The 16,823-nt window shown below is 38.2% G+C and overlaps 2 protein-coding genes and 1 long non-coding RNA gene across 4 annotated transcripts in view; 2 read left to right on the forward strand and 1 right to left on the reverse strand.

The window, feature by feature from the left end:
• The window catches only part of LOC124291519 (ankyrin repeat and KH domain-containing protein mask-like), a 139,173-nt gene that overhangs the window by 64,014 nt on the left and 58,336 nt on the right, over positions 1–16,823 (forward strand). The window lies entirely within an intron of this gene.
• LOC124291520 lies at positions 309–7,553 on the forward strand. The gene is made up of 8 exons (XM_046728523.1): positions 309–446; positions 963–1,048; positions 1,272–1,445; positions 2,197–2,294; positions 2,395–2,534; positions 6,070–6,182; positions 6,708–6,853; positions 7,309–7,553. Exons 2-8 carry the CDS (start codon positions 1,005–1,007, stop codon positions 7,416–7,418), a joined length of 825 nt encoding a protein of 274 aa, XP_046584479.1. The 5' UTR covers positions 309–446; positions 963–1,004; the 3' UTR covers positions 7,419–7,553.
• On the reverse strand, positions 12,053–16,539 carry LOC124291522. The gene is made up of 3 exons (XR_006902230.1): positions 16,401–16,539; positions 15,627–15,655; positions 12,053–12,536 (listed from the first exon to the last, which is right to left on the reverse strand). It is a non-coding gene; the product is annotated as an uncharacterized LOC124291522 (long non-coding RNA).

The following is a 16,823-nucleotide window of genomic DNA, read 5'->3' on the forward strand; positions in this document are numbered from 1 at the left end:
TAGAGCGAGAAAGCGAGAAAGCGATAAAGCGAGAAAGCGATAGAGCGAGAAAGCGATAGAGCGAGAAAGCGATAGAGCGAGAAAGCGATAGAGCGAGAAAGCGATAGAGCGAGAAAGCGATATTACCCACAATTCATTATCAGTCCTGTATGCGCATGATTGACTAGAAATCGGAAGCATAGTCGCCATTTGCAATAATGAACCAACGCGTAGAAGGTAAGTCTTGTGGTTATTATTACTAATAAACAATAATATATTTTTTTCCATGTTGTTGAATATAGAAGCTACAAATTGTATTCTATTTTCCATAAATATTTGATAGTTGTATGTAGAACCCTTATTGTCTACTTTTCAGGGAAAGAAGTCATCACGGAATATTTTCAAGCTGGCTACACTAACCATGAAATATGCTCTCTTCTTTGTCACAATGACAATATTCATATAAGGTATGTGTAGTTCATCTATTGATCTTTGTTTTAATTTCAATCGGCTAGCAGTTAATAGTAAGAGAGCTACTTGGACAAAATGTTTGCTCATGGCACTCTATGTAAACTTTGTTTATCTGTACAGCAAAGCAATTGAAAGTATCTAGATAACTTTTGTTGCGAAGTGAACAGGTGTTCATCACTAATCTAAACATATCCCACAAAGGCAGTTCATGAGAACAACGAAGAAATGTTCCAAAATGTGTCCTGCTATTTTTCGTATTATATTTCAAAATACTCTGTAAGAGATATCTTGTCTGTTTAGTGTAAGAACACTGAAACGAAGACTGAGAACACTTGGACTTCGTCGACACAAGGAAGTTATTGATCATCAGAGAGTAATACATGCCGTTCAGGTAACGTATCTACAACATAACCTAATCATATATGTTTGCCTATTTAGAACAATCACTACAATTATATTAATCGATATCATGAAATAGCATCAAGTTGAAACGTGATTTTATGATCTTTCAGAGTGAGTTACAAGGAAGTGGTTGTTGTCTTGGCTACAGGAGCATGACGGAACGTTTGCGTAATGTGCACGGTTTGAGGGTTCCTAGGTAGGTAGGTAGGGAGGAAAGGATAAGGGGAAGGGGAGGAGGGAGAGAATATTCGTTTTACTGACTATTAAAACGTAAATGCATACTTAATTCTCGTGATTATCTTCTCCGTTGTTGTAACGGGTATTATGACTATACCAGCATTTTGAGCAACGTAATGTTTACTTATTCATTTTATTTTACCCAGCAAGTTGTAATCATATTATGTTCTTGTATCATCTAGGGACTACGTTATGAAGCTTTTAAGGGTCATGGACCCCGACAGGGTTGCAGTTCGAAGATCTCGCCGCTTTACACGGCGTTTATATCACAACAAAGGGCCAAATTATCTCATACACATCGATGGCTACGACAAACTGAAACCATTTGGGTTTGCTATCCATGGTGCAATATGTGGGTGAGTTTTAAACCAAACATTGTTCTGAATGATGCAGTATTGTTTATTTGAACCCTGTTTTATTTTCATTAGAAATAGGAGAAAAGTTTACAAAGGGTGAATTCAAGTCATTGGAAGAATAAATATATATTCCATTTAACTTTCTACAATAATATAATCACAAACAATCATGGCGAACATCCTAAATATTCAGGGAAACAGTTGTCTTCCTACAGTCTCTATTATGTATGTGTTCACGCACGTTAATTTTCAGAAGTACTGTGTGATATGCGTTTATAGTTACGGCCCACTCCGTATTTCAGTTGTATTTGTTTTGTTTACAAATTTGATTAAATGGTGAATGGTTGCCATTAATAAGTGTTTGGTCCATGGTTTGGTTTAAGTCTCTGTTCAGAATTCTTGTCTTAATTACTTACATGTTCAAAGTAAAAAAGAAACGTTACCAGAATCTATAAAGTGATTTCCAATGCTTTATACTGTTAATGCTTATGCACTAACGGTGCGGTTAGATAGCCCAATGGTTAAGGTGTGCTCTCGTCACGCTGACGACCCGTGTTCTATTTCCCACATGGGTACAATGTGTGAAGCCCATTTCTGGTGTCCTCCGCCGTGACATACTGTAATATTGCTAAAAGCGGCGCAAACCCATACTAACTCACGTATGCACCGACAAGAGTCAATAAAAAATATATTTAATTCTAAAGTAACACAAACTTAAGGATGCAGTGTTTCAAGAAGGTGTTATTTTCAGCTATTCGAGAAGAATACTATGGCTAAAAGTGGGGAGGAGCAACAACCACCCATACACTGTCGCCCGTTTCTTCATGGAATATGTTGAAAGTATTGGAGGTATGTGAATATTCCTTTATTTATTTATACGTGTTTTCTTTCTGCGTACTTTGCAAATACTTGATATTATCTATTGATTGTTTTTTTTGTTTACGAATAGGCGTTCCACGATGCATAAGAGCTGACCGAGGCAGTGAAAATGTCTTTATTGAGGATCTCCAAAAAGCTATGAGGTGGGAGCACACTGATGACATGGCTGCAGAAAACAGTTTTATGTATGGGAGTTCGCACCGAAATCAGGTCAGTTTAAACTCATTTAAAGTAATTACATAGGATCATTTAAGCATTTTCAGTCTTCACAAATTGGAAACATATTCCTTCAAAACAAGACAAGAGTATTTTGTCTGAGCATAAAAGAACTTCATTGAGTATGTAGCTAGGATAGCAGTCCACTTGCCTCTGATACTTTTTCGTTATCTCAAGTCAGTGAATTGTTAATTAATCAACGTATATACGTTTGTACATCTAGTAGGGATGATAATAGCAATATAATCCGTACGTTCATGCTTTGTTGCACGCACCGGTCACAGGTATGCCAAAGTATATAAACCAAACATTCGCTCTAAAGTAAGTAGAAGCTTCTAGGGAATATTTTAAAATGTCCCCGAACTGTAAGAACGGTCTATGTGCGTTAACGCACTCTCCCGATCATGTCCCAAATGTGTTCAGAAGGGGAAATATCTGGGCGTGTCGCCCTCGTGACATTCTGAGGCTGCTGGAGGTGGGCATTGCGCAAAACATGATGCTTGTACATCATTTCTGATCACTTGACAAGGAACTCGTATTTCATTAAATGATTACAATTTTGAATCCATAGCATTCGCCTTTTGAGCTCTATTGCTAGTGACTTTTGACGCCATGAACGGAATCGAAGGGCCATATTCTGAATTTCTTGGTACATGTTAGAGTCTGCTGATGACATACCGACACACAGTGTACTGTACGCTGACAGTTTGAAACATTACACAGCCCGTATACGAGTGCACACGATAGTTAAATAGACAGTTTATGACGAAACAATGAATGAAATAAAATATAGCATAGTTCTATGATAAACGGATTGAATAATTGCACCACAGACATAAGTCGATCTTCCTTGAAAGTGTCAAAATAGAGAATAGAACCTTAGGTCAGTGTTTGGCGCTACTATTTGCAGCACGTGCAAACGATCGGATTTGGTTTTGTGTCATGTTTCACTTGTTCCATATGATGTTTGTCTTCAACACATGTCTTTGTTCTAATTAGGGCTGTCTGTCTATATACATCGATAATCGTTAACTAAATGTCTATATTGGAGAAGTAACATTCAGCAAAAAAAACAACCAAATGTCAGAAACAAAACAACACGCTTGAGCACATACATTTATCCATGGATTCTACAACATGGTACAAGAACATTTGTAAGCTGTCAACCATTAAAGATATTACAATGTGCATTGTGTACGTAGATTAAAACTGCATTTCGTCTTTATAGCTTGTTTACGATATTTTCGTTCACAAACGTTTCATAGCCACAATATTTCTTCCCATTGGCTATATTTCCTATTAATTATGTTTTACAGATTAAAGATAGTATGCAGCAGAGAGGGTTCGGGTGATCCTCGCACAGTCATGCTGGTAAGGCTCATCATCAGCTCAGGGCCCTTGCCCCCTCTACACGCAGCCCAGACAGCGAATGGGACTTCTCCCAGGAAACGCTGCCTAGTCGAACCCACCAAGAACTTTCCGGAGAATATGAAGGCTCCCCAACACTGCAGCCTTCTGCATTATCCAGAGTGTCAGAAGGGTTGTGCTCCCGGTGGAGAATCCGGGCACTCTCCTGATCTGCGCCAAGAGATCAGCAGGTACCAAACCAAGGGCACCGAGAACAATGGGGAGCCTGACGACAGTGTACTTAGGATGCAAGCGAGACATTTCAAAGGCGAGGTCCGCATATTTATCATGCTTTTCCTTAATCTTGCCAATCACACTGGTGTCAAACGGGACAGAAAATTCAATGACATAAATAAATTCATTGGCTTTATCAAAAATGACAAGATCAGGTTTGTTGGCAGGAATTCTTCTGAGGCTGTATATGGGCCTATTCCGCAGAAGTTTGAAAGCATCATTTTCCATCACGCCCTGGACATGTTTAGGGTCTTACCATGGATGGACCTCGGAGTCAAAGCAACGAGCCATGCCATCATGTCGTTTAAGATATGCTGTTTGTGCCAAGGAAGGGTATCCACTGACAAGGTGTTGGACAGTCTCCGTGAATTCATTGCAAAGTCGACATTTCATATTGATATTTTGTTTAAGAATCACATCCAGGCGATTGCGAGTGGGGAGTGACTGGTCCTGAGCAGCAAAAAGGAAGCCCTCATTTTCATATTTAAGACCAGCCGACTTCATCCAGGCGAAGGAGTCGGTGGAATTGCTATTCTGTTCAACACACTGCATGTACACACGATGCAATGGCTTCTCAGAAAGCTTCTCCACAAAAGACCGACTCTAGGCAGACTTGGTGAAGGACTTCACCTGGTCTACTCCCATTGCTGTACCGTCCAGCAGTACATCGCCATTAACAAAATCTACCTCAAATTTCAGATTCTGTCCAACAACCTTGGCACGCTTAAGATAGCTGAGGAATTCCTTGCTTTCATCATGAGTCTTCACATGCATCACCAGAGGATCATCTAATAAATAAATATGTGCAAAAGTACACAATAAACTTCTATCATGAAGAGCCTCCACATAAATCAAACCCCGACCTCCAGAATTGATTGGCATGTATAAACGGTTAAGAGAGGAACGAGGATGGTGGGCTCTGTTATCACACATGATCCTTCTGGTCAGGCGGTCAAGACTCTGGATGTCTTGTTTTGTCCAATCAACTACTCCAAAGGAATAGAGAGGACTGGCACAGCAAAAGTATTGGTGGCTTTGACCTTGTTTCGAGCATTTAGCTCTGAGCTCCAGATTTTCTTTAAACGAGATTTGTACTCGACCCGAAGTTTGTCTTGAATCTGGGCATTCTGGAGCTTGTCTCGAACTTGCATTCCAAGATAGGTGTAGGCCTGATCTTCCACAAGATGCTCAATAACTCCCCTTGTAACTTCACCGAGCCATCATTAGTTACCTTGCCACGTTTCATATGAAGAGTATTACATTTGTCGAGTCCAAATGTCATGCCAATATCATTAGAAAAGCACTCGACAAGGAGAACCTGCTCTTTCAAATTGGTATCTCCTTTTGGCTCGATATCATCCATGTAAAGGAGATGAGTAAAAGGTGTTGGGGATCTGTGCTGAGGAGGTCCAGGATGGTAACCCTCCTCTTTATTGAGCAGAAAGTTCAAAGGATTTAAAGACAAACAAAAAAGCAAAGGACTAAAGAAATCCCCCTGAAATATTCCCCTTCTGATTAAAATAGATTCCGAAGTTTGCACCTGCCCTTGCGAGTATATGAATATTAATATTAATATGTCTATTTGAAGACACACACACACACACACACACACACACACACACACACACACACACACACACACACACACACATACATACATACATACATACATATATACATACACATACATACATACATACATACATACATACATACATACATACATACATACATACATACATACATACATACATACATACATAATGTACAACAAGCATGCATGCATTCATCAAATTTGAGCTTTGAAGCATGATAAATAATTTTGGGTAAATTTGTCATTATTATTTCACATCAGATTCCCGATTTATATTTTTCTATATTTTTACAGAGAATAGAAAGATGGTGGCTGTCCATGCGACAAGGTGGAGGTGATTTTTGGATAAATCTCTTCAAGGACATGGAATCGCAGGGTATAGTGTCAACAGACAACACGCTTCACATGTATGTTTATGTAAATATTTGTATTTTCATATAACTTACGTATTAAAAAGTATGTTAATAATATGAAAGTAATATTGTATATAATGACTAAACAGTTAGCTACTCGTGTGTAAAAGACAGTTAAGTAAAGTGTTCAGTTGTTACTTTCACTTTTAATGCTCACAGAAGATGAAGTAAACATGGTACATATCAGTGAAGTGAACCACCTATCACGTCACAGTGTGGATAATGTTTTATGATGAAACTGTAATTTTACGGCCACTGGTCCATTATGAAAAATTGCAGAATGTAGAGGTTAAATTGTCTCGTGGTATTACTGGGTTGCAAAGCAGTAGTTTGCGCTTAAGACCAAATTTTAATCAATCAAGTAAACGTCAATTTCACGGAAAGTTGATGCATATGTGCATTTCCATGTGAATCACACTGCTTATCTCATGCCGATGTAAAACAAAGAAACACTTGCGCTCTTCGCTGCGCAACTACTAATATGAGAGAAGGCATAATATATCCTCTTTCCTTTGACAGAGAATGCCTCAGGTTCTGCTTCACTGAGCTTATTCAGTGTGAACTGGACAAAATTGCAACAGAGTGGAATCAACACACAGTAAGACGCACAGCGGAAAACTCAAGCGGAAAGCCTGATATTCTGTATTTTCTGCCGGCGACACATGGTATGTATATTAGTGTTAGTTTTCACGCTTTTTAATAGGTATAAGAGTTTTGTTTTGATACCATAGGTTTTCTAAAGTGTATGCAACTTGTTTCAAAGTTCAGTGCATGCACATTACAAGTATGTGTTACGTTAGCATCAAATATATAGTTTGAATGAAGAAAATATAAGAATCGAGTCCGAAGGTTGGCAGAGAAAACACTAGTACAATGTATTAGGTCGTATTAGTTCCGATGTTCATATAGCTTGGGCAGCACTATATTAAGATAAATACTCCAATAAATCCACACATTGAAAGTCAGTTCTTTAATGCTTTGGCAGTCACGTTTGCTAATGAACGTATACCTCTCTGCAGGTAATTCTAAGCAATTGCATAATTGAATGAGTGTGTAACCGAATAAGATACGTGTTGCAATATTAATCACAATGTCTATTGAATGCCATTTTGAAAAACAGGAACTGTAGATTACAAGACAGAAGTAGATCCACCAGATATTCATTCATTGAAAATGATGTGCAGAGCGTCTCGTCCTTCTGGGTGTGAAGCAGACTTTGAGGGTGCGTGAAACGCTTCTTCAACACAACGGCAAGACAAAGCCCAGTGAACCACCGGATGCCATGGACCTATTTGCATGGCTCGTCACCATGCTCGAATGAATGTTAAAACGTTCGCAGTTTCTGAATAAAGCTGTTCTTGTCCAGGAGTGGTTTTGTATGGGTTGACCTTTAGAGAATATCCAACACACGTGTGATCCTTTAGCATGCTAATTATATGCATGCAATAGTTGTATCGTGAAATAACGGATATTTTATTTTTGAAGTTACTAATGGGATTACATATGTTTTAACGACTGTATTCGAAGTGCCTGTTAATTAACTTACTGTTACCAACCAATTAAATTATGATATTGTGTAATCAATGCGCTGAAATGAATGGTAGGAGGCAGTGTGTAAAAATGCTTATCTTTTCATGGTCACTTCCATCATAGGTGGCTAGCACTAAAACAGTCTGATACTGTATAATCGATCACTTACATACACCATACCACACTCAATAACTTCATCCAATCTCACAAAGTTGCATGCATCATCCTATCCAGTACCATCACCACACCTTGCACTTCCCGTATTATCAACTTAATAATATAAAAGTTGTCTGATCATGATTTCTAGTCATTTGGATTTATCTTTCATGTCACATGATACAGTAGCTTATAAATGAACAGCAAAAGAAATGCAAATGTAACTCGATTGTCAAAGTTTGAAATAATACGTGTAACCGAAAGACTCAATTGCCATCCACATTTTTATGCCCAGCAGAAGGGAGGTAACTCTAAGGGTGAGAGCGGCGATGGATGAAATGAAGTACCCAATTTTTGTGTGTTTACAAATTTTGTAAGCATAATTTCATGCAGTAAGCAACATATGTATATGTTACAGTTATATAATATACTTAAATGTAAGTCTGAAAATGTGCAGTTATATCAAGGTAAGGAACAAGGCTTAGCCTAAAACGGTGTTACCTGTGTTTCTTTTGACTGTTATTTGTGAACAGTATCCCCATGTTTGTTTGTTTTTGGACGAATATGAATTTGTGTTGGTGTTTGGGATGTTTTTATTCTTGCAGAAACAATGTAAGAACCTGTCATGAAGTTATTAACATGTTTTTTCTAACTTAAACACGTGCCATTACATGAGCATGGGTAATGTATGTTTGTCCCAACTAAAGCCAAAGGAAATGTATTTTATCCAAATCCGAGTATACTTTATTGTGCTTAGTAAGATTCATTCTGTAACTTCTGGGTGTAAATACAGTGAAATTAGTAGGAAATCTTTCATGTTTTAGCTTGGACCCACCAATACGACGAAGACCACAACAAGCATAAGAAGCAGCACTGCGGTGTATGATCATTATGATAAACAAAGAGTAAAACAAGTCGTGTTCCTTGAGAGCCCTAACTGTTAAGAATGTAGATGGTGAGCCTGGAGGACCATCAACACCCGCCTGTATCTCACTGTACGTTGTTGATGTGCATATTAACAACAGAAACATTGGGCAGTCATTCGTTGTCATACGTTGAAGCCGTTTAACAAGTTCCACAGTTGTAAAAAGTTTGATTTTCTGCTCCGCTTTACCCCTACAGTACTTGATGGCCTTTTGAGTCACCAGTGGAATACATAGTGCAGCCAAACATTCGTCTAACTCTGCCTAATAACAAGACGTAATAACTTCACGTCTAATCCAAGCTAAAACAAAAGGATGCAATCAAACTGACTCACAGTCAATATGCATGGTATGAAGACAAAACATGAACATATTAACAGAAACATTGGGCAGTCATTCGTTGTACATTGTTATTTATGTCACAGTTCTACTCAGTTGTAAAAGTTTGATTTGTGTGGCAGCGCTCGGCCCCTACAGTACTTGATGGCCTTTGAGTCACCAGTGGAATACATAGTGCAGCCAAACATTCGTCTAACTCTGCCTAATAACAAGACGTAATAACTTCACGTCTAATCCAAGCTAAAACAAAAGGATGCAATCAAACTGACTCACAGTCAATATGCATGGTATGAAGACAAAACATGAACATATTAACAACAGAAACATTGGGCAGTCATTCGTTGTACATTGTTATTTATGTCACAGTTCTACTCAGTTGTAAAAAGTTTGATTTGTGTGGCAGCGCTCGGCCCCTACAGTACTTGATGGCCTTTTGAGTCACCAGTGGAATACATAGTGCAGCCAAACATTCGTCTAACTCTGCCTAATAACAAGACGTAATAACTTCACGTCTAATCCAAGCTAAAACAAAAGGATGCAATCAAACTGACTCACAGTCAATATGCATGGTATGAAGACAAAACATGAACATATTAACAGAAACATTGGGCAGTCATTCGTTGTACATTGTTATTTATGTCACAGTTCTACTCAGTTGTAAAAAGTTTGATTTGTGTGGCAGCGCTCGGCCCCTACAGTACTTGATGGCCTTTTGAGTCACCAGTGGAATACATAGTGCAGCCAAACATTCGTCTAACTCTGCCTAATAACAAGACGTAATAACTTCACGTCTAATCCAAGCTAAAACAAAAGGATGCAATCAAACTGACTCACAGTCAATATGCATGGTATGAAGACAAAACATGAACATATTAACAACAGAAACATTGGGCAGTCATTCGTTGTACATTGTTATTTATGTCACAGTTCTACTCAGTTGTAAAAAGTTTGATTTGTGTGGCAGCGCTCGGCCCCTACAGTACTTGATGGCCTTTTGAGTCACCAGTGGAATACATAGTGCAGCCAAACATTCGTCTAACTCTGCCTAATAACAAGACGTAATAACTTCACGTCTAATCCAAGCTAAAACAAAAGGATGCAATCAAACTGACTCACAGTCAATATGCATGGTATGAAGACAAAACATGAACATATTAACAACAGAAACATTGGGCAGTCATTCGTTGTACATTGTTATTTATGTCACAGTTCTACTCAGTTGTAAAAAGTTTGATTTGTATGGCAGCGACCATGTTCTTTTTGAAAAGCTCATAGTCAACTAACATAGGGAGCGACAAACTGTTTGCACATGTGTTTGCAAAAGGGAAATTCTTCTTGTCTTCAGGTGATTCAATTTCTGCCGTGTGAAACAGCAGGCGTGGAGAGGGGTCGAATCCAAGAGGCGGGATTCCGTCAGCCCCGGTCACAAACACCAAGAGGTCTTTGAGTGTGGGGACTTCCGTACCTTCTGAAATGGACATAAAGTGCACTACGCTTGTTACTAACACGACGTATAAACCAACATACGTTATATTATAGTCGAAATGTATATAACAAACTACGGTTATGACGAACTAAATGTACTTGACGTTTGCATTCGTTCTAACCGTAGTTTACCGTATACTCAGGAATACATTGGTTATATATTAATTTTTAACACCTATTAAAACCGTTATTGAAACGTTTGCAATATTCCGTATGCTTGAAGCATTTAAGAATAGAAAGGAAACGAAATGATTGATCCTGATGATGAGATATATTAAATACATTGTGCATTAAATACATGAACTAGAGTATCCTTATCAGTTGTGGGATACCTTTGGATTGAGTCTGTGATTTACTGAGAAATGATCACTGATGTAAATTATGATATCATTATCCAAAGCTATATGATCTACCTTCGTAACAAATACTAATGCACGGTGTATTCATTTAAATAAAACAATTATCACATTGATTGTACCTTCCAAATCAAGAAGAAAATCTCTCCAGTTGGAAAGAACAATCTCTTCTTGGCGACGGCGGTTGGAGTTGGCCTCTGCTAAATATGTTTCGAACAATAGTTCGATGGTTGTAGAATCCAGAAGCCTTTCTTCATGTACAAAAACTTCCTTCATGCGTAGTCCATGATGTCTTAGCGCTCCTAATATGCCAAGGGTTTCAAGTCCTCTGCAGAATCTAAGACACACAGAATTGAATGTTCAGTATCTTATCAAGGTGTTCATCTGTACTACAGTGCAATGTCACTACATTTGGTACGAGATACAAGATGTGTTAAGTGAATGCACTGTTGACTTTAGTAATAAGGACGGTGGGTGAATATTATTTAACGCCGCGTAAAACAATATTCAGTCACTGTCCTTTTGTTTAAGGTATGTCCATGGATGGCTACAGTGTGTGCTGTCTATTCTGCACAAGTGTATGTATTCGATGTTCCTGAGCATTTACATAAGAAATAAACAGAAACATTGTAAATCTCGAATAAATACGCACTTGATGTTTACACTTACTGCTCAAAACCTTGGTGTGCACGTCCGAACACAATGAATTTTGTTATGGCCGTGCACATTTCTTGTCGCCTGCTCAGCGTATGGACCATGGACAGACAGCCTGATATCTGAATAAGGTCTTCAAAGGCCGTGTAATCCTCGCCCTGAGATAACTGATAAAAGAAGAAATAGATAACTTGCGTTGTCATTCCAGTGTAATATATAGCGGATATTTGCATATGTGCAAACGAACGAGTCATTTAAACAGCGTCCTCGAAAGACATGAATCCATGGCTCACTCTCTTGTGAAGCTATTCATTATGAGTTCATGCAATTCATTATTATCAATATTTACTTTCAAAAAAGTTACAGGTTTGTGCCCAATCGCACACGTAGTTGTTTACTTTACATACAGCATACAGATTTCACTACACGATAGTGCTTTATATCAAATACTGATCATTTCAATCAACGTAACTAAATTCCATTGTTAAACTAATAATGAAATGAATGAATCTTGAAATGTACACTTTACAATATTCTTGGAATGTTTTGGAATAGCGCTTAGTTCACTGAGCATATTTTTAACGAGATAACAGACAGCAGATTATTAATGTACTTGTATTCCCGTGTATACCAGACGAAATAAACTTACTGAACTAATAGTAAAATACGTGTGATTAGCTTTTAGTTAGGTTGTCTATTCACTGATCGGTTGTGCACCCTTACCTTCACCACTTGATCCCTGTATTCGTGGTCCATAATGTGGTCTGTTGTTGGCTGAACGCTGTCTATGCCATGGACCATGGCATCATACAGAAGTGGATGGAGGAAATTGGGTAGTGGTCCACCGTGCACAATAGAGTATGCAATCATCTGTCCAACAAGTTCGTATGTCCGATCTTGCAAAGCTGAAAGTGTATTCGGCAACACAAATGCAGTTACAGAACAGTACTTGTTATCAGTAGTATGTTTGGCAAAATTGAAAAATGAACTGGTTCACGAGATGTTGAAGAAATCACATATTTTTCCAAATTACAAGTGGAAGAATATAATCGATTAATCATGCATGCAGTCAATGAGAAATCTCCTGAAACATGCACGGGTGTCCCGGTGCACCTCTTGTACTATGATACACTTGGACGTATGAAAAGGCACGCATACATTCTTGACACACAAGCACCACAGTAATACATTACTAAATCAAAACATTTACTGATATAATGTGGATGGAGCCAGAATGAAGCACGAATACTGACTGACTGAGTTTGGTTTTACGCCGCTTTTAGCAATATTCCAGCAACATCACGGAGGGGGACACCAGAAATGGGCTTCACACATTGTTCCCATGTGGGGATTCGAACCCGGGTCTTCGGCGTGACGAGCCAACGCTTTAACCACTAGGCTAAAGCATGAATACCCCACTCAGACACATTATACTGACTCCGAGCCGACTAGTCCTTGTTGTACTCATTAATGCCGAGCGCCAGGCAGGGACCAATTAGTACCATATTTTAACGTCTTTTGGTATGACGCGGTCGGGGATCGAACCCGCCACCTTCTCTCATTTCTCTATGCCATCATAATGCTTATGTGTGACCAAAATACTGACTAACAATTCTAACAAACAAGACTAAGAAATTCGATTAACATACAAAAACGAAACATTTCCTGACGCCCAGTGTAATGTACTTAAAATACAGAACAGAGTGTGTTCATAACCATGTACACTATATGCTGTCCAAATACAAACACACTGCGTTCATAATAAATGGGCAAAAGATTAACCTGCCCACACAGCAAATTGATCAGGTAGGTAGCAATGGATTAATTAAGGATTAATTAACCCAATTCCATTTTTACGCAGACCAATTAGTCCTAATTAGTGATGGTAGTTGTACCAATTCGGTCAGTGCAATTTCCGTATGTCCTATTTCTGGCAGTGGATTATAACGCCTCCCTAATTACGTCATCTGGACACTGGCAGTTTTTGGATAAATCGCAATATCAAGAACATATACTGACATATACATGTTAAAAAAACAATGTTTTGTACATATTAACATATTGCAATGGTATGCTCTACAAAACATGTAATCGAAGGTTGGTGATGCTACCCTTACCTTTGTACGTGTATGCAATCACTTATGTGTGTGTGTGTGTGTGTGTGTGTGTATCTATCTATCTATATATATATCACTAAAACCTGTATAGAAACGAAAATTTTAAGATTGTCTTTGATTTATTACAATACTTGGAAAGTCATTGAAAGTTATCCATAAATTACCATGGAAATGGTTCCTTCCCTCCCCAACCCCTTCAAGTAGTACTATACAGCATTTTCCATATTTGCATATCTTTGCAACATCGGAATATGGTATCTAAATTGATAATGTGTGTCTAAAATTTCTGTTTGCAAACCAAAATAAGTATGAAAATATGCAAAAAATAAATAAATTTACTGCAAAATTGATGAATTTGGCGTGTTTTGAAAATATCAAGCATGTTCATCTGACCTTGAACTTAACCTTGACAGTTAAACAATTTTCATTGACCTGTTTGTAAACAGTTTAGTTGTATGTTACACAAGCAATCACTGAAACACATGCATAAAGCAAAATGTTAATGTTATCTTTGATGTATTCAAATATAGAATATTTACAGTGACATTTGCCACGGTGGCGCCCCCTAAATATTCCGTGACACTGTTTATATTGGCAACGTTTAATTTCATATATGAGTTCAGAATGTAGTTGGTGTTATTTGTGTTGACATACCAACAATATATGAGGAAACAGTGAATTTTAGCCCAAATTTGCTACACAACTGATGAATGTGACCTTGGCCTTTGACCTTGAAGGTGTTAATGCACTGGTATTTATGCACTTGTATTCCCAGGGAAACAGTACTGAAACAATATCATTCTTATAATTTAGTTACATAAAAGCATGATTGTCTCAGTTCACTCAGCTGTAAAATGCGTACCCGTCAGGGTGTGCTGCCATTGTGAGTGTTTAGTTCATTGCGCCTAACGGGCAGCATGGCTGTGTGAAGCCCAGGGAGTATGGGAAAGTACGATAGTGTCCTATGACCGGGGATAGTAATGTACGTATCGCCGTGAGCAGGCAATGTGCCTGGAAATGAGATCCATATAAGCGGACTATTACTATTACTATGATGCATTCTGTGATATAATTAAACATGCTTGTTAACCATGGAAACTTCCTCAATCCCACCTGTCCTAACAATTGCTGGTCTGAAATATATTTTGTCAGAAAGCTGAGTGTGTGAGGTGTCTTGACACGAAACACATGGTGCTGTACTATTACAATACTCAGAAGTTCAGAAAGATGCGAGGTAAAACTTCGAATGGGTTCGGTGGAGCAGTGCGTGGAAAATTATATAATCACTATTCATAGTGAAGATATATTCCTGTATATATAGCAGTCATGTTCTCTGAAAAATAGCATGGTTACCGTGGAAACACCTAAAAATGACATGTTGTCTGACACTTTCAAGTCTGGCAACATTGGTTTTGGAAAACTAGAGATTCCAAGCTTTCAAACGGTACCAAAATCATCATCAACTCCGGTATACGTGTTTACGTGTTTAAATTTTTGACAACAAAAGCCACTGCTCCATGAGTAGTATACCAACTATGACATTCTTATCACATAATTCCTTTAAAGTTCAAGAATTAACATTTCAGCATCTTGAATTTAAGCAGTGTGAATGTGCACATTGTCATACAAAATACCTGTTTATGTATTAGTAAGTATTAGTTTGGACTCTATTATGTGTGAGAGAATGCAAGGAAGTGAGGAGAGATTATTATACATTTTTAAAAAGGAATTCGACTGTTAAATGTACCTGAATGTGCGTGTCTACAGCATGCAACCCAAGAAAGCAAGAAAACACGACACACACACACGATGCTCAAACAGATGATATTTCAAGCATTATCCCTTCACCATGGGCTAAGCAAATTATACCTCACGTACCGAATCTACGCAGGGGTCAAAGCTGATTACTGAAATATAACGTTGTATAAAATAACATTTATAATCATCTTTTAGCTCATTTTGTTTCCTAGCAGTATTTCAGTATATTCAGATTATGAAGAAACATTTGAAACGTGTATTTACCAAGAATGGCCAACTGAAGGCGTTATTTACAGGCTCTCTTGGAAGAGAACTGCACCACACTAGTAATGTACATATGCTTATCATAGCAGAGGCACATGCGGTTAAGATAACATTACACATTTCCTTTCTTCCTTCCGACAAAATACGGTTATCTTCTGTGACGTCGTCTGTGAAGTCTTTTCAAAAGCCTTACAAAACATAGGGGATAGTGTAAATCCAGCTAGGGTCCATGCAGGTAGCAAAGGCACTGTAAGTGCCCATGGTCCCTAGTATGGTGATCTACCTTCGGTCGTTGGTGATCTATAGCCTATTTTTACATTGTATTGTACAAAAATAATTTTGTACTTTGAAAGATATATGCTTGCTAGTTTTAACTCAATCTGTGATAATCTAGTGGTTTTACTGTCCTTCGTTGACAGGGTTTTATATAGGATATGTATGTATTATGAATTTAGAACTAGTTTTAGTCACGATATGGCTGAAATATTGCCGATGTGACTTTAAATCTGAACTCACTCACTCACTTACAAAACATAGAAGTAGGTGTTATAGTTGGACCCATTGCACATGATTGCTATAAGTATAAACAAAGAAGAAGAACTGATGATGATCAAATGCATCTGCATTTACCTGGGTAGTTAAGGTCGAGCATTTTTGAATTCTCCGGTCCGCAAAAAATCGGTAGGTTAGCTATGTCTATCATAAGCAGCCGGAGGAATTCCCTCGATGGCCCTCCCTCATCGATACCACACTCGTCCACAAACTTGACTGACAGACGGTGTCTTGGATCAAATGAGTGTCGTCTAAACGCCCTTGTGGCTCCCTGCAGAACAGCATACCGAGACACATTCACTATGTTTGATCTTCCTTCTTTAGTTTTGGCTGCCAGTCTTTCAAGGATGTTTGTCAAACTTATGTCTGCAACACTAAAAGGACACATTTATTGTTAAGTATATGCGATCCATTCATGTATAGACGCACTCGTTGGCAGCATGGTGTACATATCCTGTTTAACCTTTATAAAGAGGTATAAAGCTGACTGTTCTTTATTGA

This window comes from Haliotis rubra, unplaced genomic scaffold, assembly GCF_003918875.1.
Source record: "Haliotis rubra isolate DU_JTF1 unplaced genomic scaffold, ASM391887v1 Scf494, whole genome shotgun sequence".
Classification (NCBI taxonomy): Eukaryota; Metazoa; Mollusca; class Gastropoda; order Lepetellida; family Haliotidae; genus Haliotis; species Haliotis rubra.

Excerpts from the sequence above, each read along its gene's own strand:
- LOC124291520 (XM_046728523.1), top strand. The coding sequence starts at position 1,005 with ATGACGGAACGTTTGCGTAATGTGCACGGTTTGAGGGTTCCTAG. Across the intron at positions 1,049-1,271 it reads CACGGTTTGAGGGTTCCTAG|GGACTACGTTATGAAGCTTT; the intron begins GTAGGTAGGTAG and ends TGTATCATCTAG. Across the intron at positions 6,183-6,707 it reads ACAGACAACACGCTTCACAT|AGAATGCCTCAGGTTCTGCT; the intron begins GTATGTTTATGT and ends TTCCTTTGACAG.